The 3886-nt window shown below is 46.2% G+C and overlaps 1 gene segment (V, D, J or C); it reads right to left on the reverse strand.

The window, feature by feature from the left end:
- Positions 1 to 993: 993 nt before the first annotated feature.
- Positions 994 to 3245, reverse strand: LOC136634448 (immunoglobulin lambda variable 3-19-like). The segment is given in 2 exon segments: positions 994 to 1334; positions 3185 to 3245. Coding segments are annotated over 2 exon segments (402 nt in total).
- Positions 3246 to 3886: the final 641 nt, after the last annotated feature.

Genomic DNA, 3886 nt, shown 5'->3' on the forward strand with positions numbered 1-3886 from the left:
GCAAAATACTGGGCATTGAAATGCATCAGACAAACCAATATTTATTTTTATTTATTTATTTGATTTATAATCTGCCTTCCTCACCAAAGGCCACCCAAGGTGGCGAACTATCAGAATACTAAAATACAATATAATATGCAGATAAAAACATTTTAAAAACCATTAAAAATATATATATATACCTCCTCCCCCATCTGAAACATCAGGAGTTCTTTGCGCTACATGTTCACACCCTTTGTGGGCTGCGCTTTCCACTGAGCAGATGTGAAGAATGGATTGTGTGGAATGGTTTGTCCTGTTGAATGGGAAGATGGCCCTTTCATGACAAAGAAGGGAGGACTAGAGGACCTTTATGTGCCTCCAACTATATAATTCACAGATTCAGGCACTGGACAATTCAGCTCTCAAAGCATTCTTGATTCCCCACTCTGTAGAAGAAGGTTTTGGTCTCAGTTCCCCATTAGACTGCACCACTGTGGAGCTAGCTACCACCAGTGACCTCCCAGACACCACAGAAATAATCAGCCTCATCTTCAGCCTGGATGTAGTTGGTAGTTGATGGTCAAATAGCCAACATTCTCTGTGGAGGAAATAGTGAACCGATATGGGATTCGGTCTCCCCTCTCAGTGCTGCAACCATCGTCACAGCCATAGATCACAGAGCGAGGAGTTTTCCGTGGAACAACGTACTGGCATTGATATACAATAGACAAATATCCCATCCCGTGTGAGACATCAGGGGTTCTTGACTCTACATGTTCACACCCTTTGTGGGCTGTGCTTTCCCCTTAGTAGACACAGTACATGGATTGTGTGAAATGGTCTGTCCTGTTGAATGGGAAGGTGGTCCTTTCTTGATACAGGAGGGAGGACTAGAGAACCTTTACTTGCCTCCAGCTTTATAATTCACAAATTCAGGCACTGGACAATTCAGCTCTCAAAGCATTCTTGATTCCCCAAACTGAGGAAGAAGGTTTTTGTCTCAGTTCCCCATTAGAATGCAACACTGTGGGACTTGTCGCCACCAGTGCTCTCCCAGGCACCACAGTAATAATCAGCCTCATCTTCAACCTGGATGCTGTTGATGGACAAATAGCCAACATTCCCCGAGAAAGACACAGTGAACCGATCTGGGATTCCTTCTCCCTTGCTAGGGGTGCAACTGCTACAGCCGTAGATCACAAAGTGAGGGGCTGATCCCTCTTTCTGTTGATACCAGCCAAAAGAGCTGTACCAGCTACCAGCACTGCTTTTTGTGCAGGAGAGTTTGGCTGTTTGTCCCAGAGACACAGACATGGAGGCAGGCTGAGTTACTGCTGCCTGAGAAGTCACACCTGGACAAAAGAAAGAAAAATAACAAAAATCAAGAAGTTAAGTTCTTGATCTGTACCTTCAAATATCACAAAAATGCAAGTGCACAATAAACCCAGAATGCTCGCTTTTGGCCCATCCGTCTCCCTAAACTTCATTCTCCACACCCTTACCTGAGAAGTGATGGAGAAACCCAAGTAAGCACAGAGCCCAGGTCATGGTGAGCAAGCTGGAGGACTTTGACTTCCTGAACAAAGCAGGTAACGTGGTAGGACTTTCCCCCTCCTGTCTTAAACCCTGCAGTATGACACAAGGGCCCCTCATGCAAATTTGGTCTGTGCTCATTGGCTCTGCTGGAGCTTCAGGTCTCCACTGAGAAGTCAGGATGTTCTAGCAATGCTGTGGCCATAGGACAGATTTGCGTCAAGGGGAAGATTCAGAGTCTGGGGAACAGCCCCTTGCTTGGTCCAGGATGGAAATGAGGCCATAGATCAGGAGTACAGCATTCACCTGCATAGCCTCCCCACAGCTCTAGGGGGTGTCAGGTGTCCTCTGAAGACTTTTATTCCGCCAATAGAAATGGAATGGAGGGTGGAATGACCTGCCACCTTGGCACTGTTACTAGAGAGTGAAGGAGTCTTCAGGATGAGAACCAGCAGTGGTGTAGCTCAGTGGGTGCAGGTGGTAGCAGTTGCACCGGGCATCAAACTTTAGGGGGCAACAGGCTGAGCTTGACACTAGTGTCCAAAATTGTGAAAATCTTGGTATGTATGAATAACACCATCGTGTTATATACCATTGGAAAGGTAATTAATGCAGAGTGCAATGAATCAAGCTGCACTGGAATATCTGCATCCTAATAGGAGTTATGGCCAACAAAGCAGAAAAATGAAAACACAATTGACTTGTGAAACAAAGAGTGGATTTCCTTAACTCCAAACCGACCTATGAGACTGATTGTTCTGAGTGCCAATGAGATGCTATTATGATACAGCATTGAACCAATTTCTTCTTCTTCTTCTTCTTCTTCTTCTTCTTCTTCTTCTTCTTCTTCTTCTTCTTCTTCTTCTTCTTCTTCTTCTTCTTCTTCTTCTTCTTCTTCTTCTTCTTCTTCTTCTTCTTCTTCTTCTTCTTCGAGGGCCAGTTACTCTGCCCCTGCTAAATATAAGAGGAGCACCCACTTGAAGAAGTACCTCTTACCCAATTAGCAAGGTTTAGCAAGCAATCTTCTTAATTAAATTTGATTTTATCATGCGCGGGAGGGGGGGCTACAGAATCTTCTTTGACCCCGGGTAACAGATAGATGCTTCAGCTATGCCAATGACTGGGGGAAGCCAGCAGAACAAGTGGGTGGTGAGCTGCTGGGGGAGGAGGTGGGTTCCTCCCAATTTTCACTTTTTAAAAAGCCCGGATGCGAGTTCCCTTCTGGTAACTTCCGGGGCAACATTTTGAGCTTGGCACCAGGCTACACGACCATTAGCTATGCAACTGAGAACCAGTGAGCTCAGAGCAGCCAACCAGATGCCTGTAGGAAGCCCACAAACTGGAGAACTAGCAGGCACTTCTATTGCTGTGGTTCCCCTGAACTTGCGCATGGCCGCTTCATCTCTAGGCACCACTGAGCTGTGAGGAAGGAGCATTCATGTTCACTGAACAGTTTCCTGCTCCACTTCTGGCACAGGTGCAGGGGGTGGAGGTGGTCCTGAGGAAGTCGAAGTCTGCCAATGGTGGAGAAAATAGACCCACATCTCCCCCTAATGCTCACAGCGGAGGCAGCAGCAGCATCCCAGAGACAACCTGCAACATTTTACAGCAGAATCTTCTCATTCAATGAGGCTTTGAACTAAAGATGAAGAGCCTGGGAGTCACGTACTGATGCAGAGCCTGGGAGTCACGTACTGATGGGATGCCCGAGATGCAGACTCCACCTTCATGTCTAGCCTCAGTTGACCTCCCTGTAGTTCCAACCCATTGGTTCCAGTCCTGCCTTCAGGAGCCACAGAGTTTGTACACAGCTACTAAAAGCTGACAGCTGATTTAGCATATTATCATAATTATTGTTTAATATAGTACTATCAGTGTGCATGACGCTCTACATGGAGTAAAAGGAAAAGTCCCTGCCCCAAGGGGTATAAAGTCTAGAAACTGATACAAGGGAGCCAACAGGGGACTGGACATGGTGGAAGTGTATGCAGTTATTTCACTTGCAGGTACATAAGCTAGAGACTTGACCACAGAGGGTCAGAGCAGGGGCAGAGAGGGGTTCAGTCCTTGCTTTCCCTGGCCAGAAACAACTCAGGTGGTTGAGCAAGAAAGCACCTCTTTCAAAAGAAGGTGGAACTAGAGGACTTTTATATGCACTCCAACCTTACAATACACAGAGATTCAGACATGAGACAAACTGAGGACTTTAAGACTTCTTGATTCCCCACCTGGAGAGTGAGCGTGAAGGTTTTTGTCTCACTTCCCCATTAGAATGTATCACTGTGGAACACGCTAGCAGTGCTATACCAAGAAACACAGTAATAATCGGCCTTGTCTTCAGCCTGGACATTGTTGATGGTTAAATGGCCAA

The sequence above is a fragment of the Tiliqua scincoides genome, chromosome 14 (assembly GCF_035046505.1).
Source record: "Tiliqua scincoides isolate rTilSci1 chromosome 14, rTilSci1.hap2, whole genome shotgun sequence".
Taxonomy (NCBI): Eukaryota; Metazoa; Chordata; class Lepidosauria; order Squamata; family Scincidae; genus Tiliqua; species Tiliqua scincoides.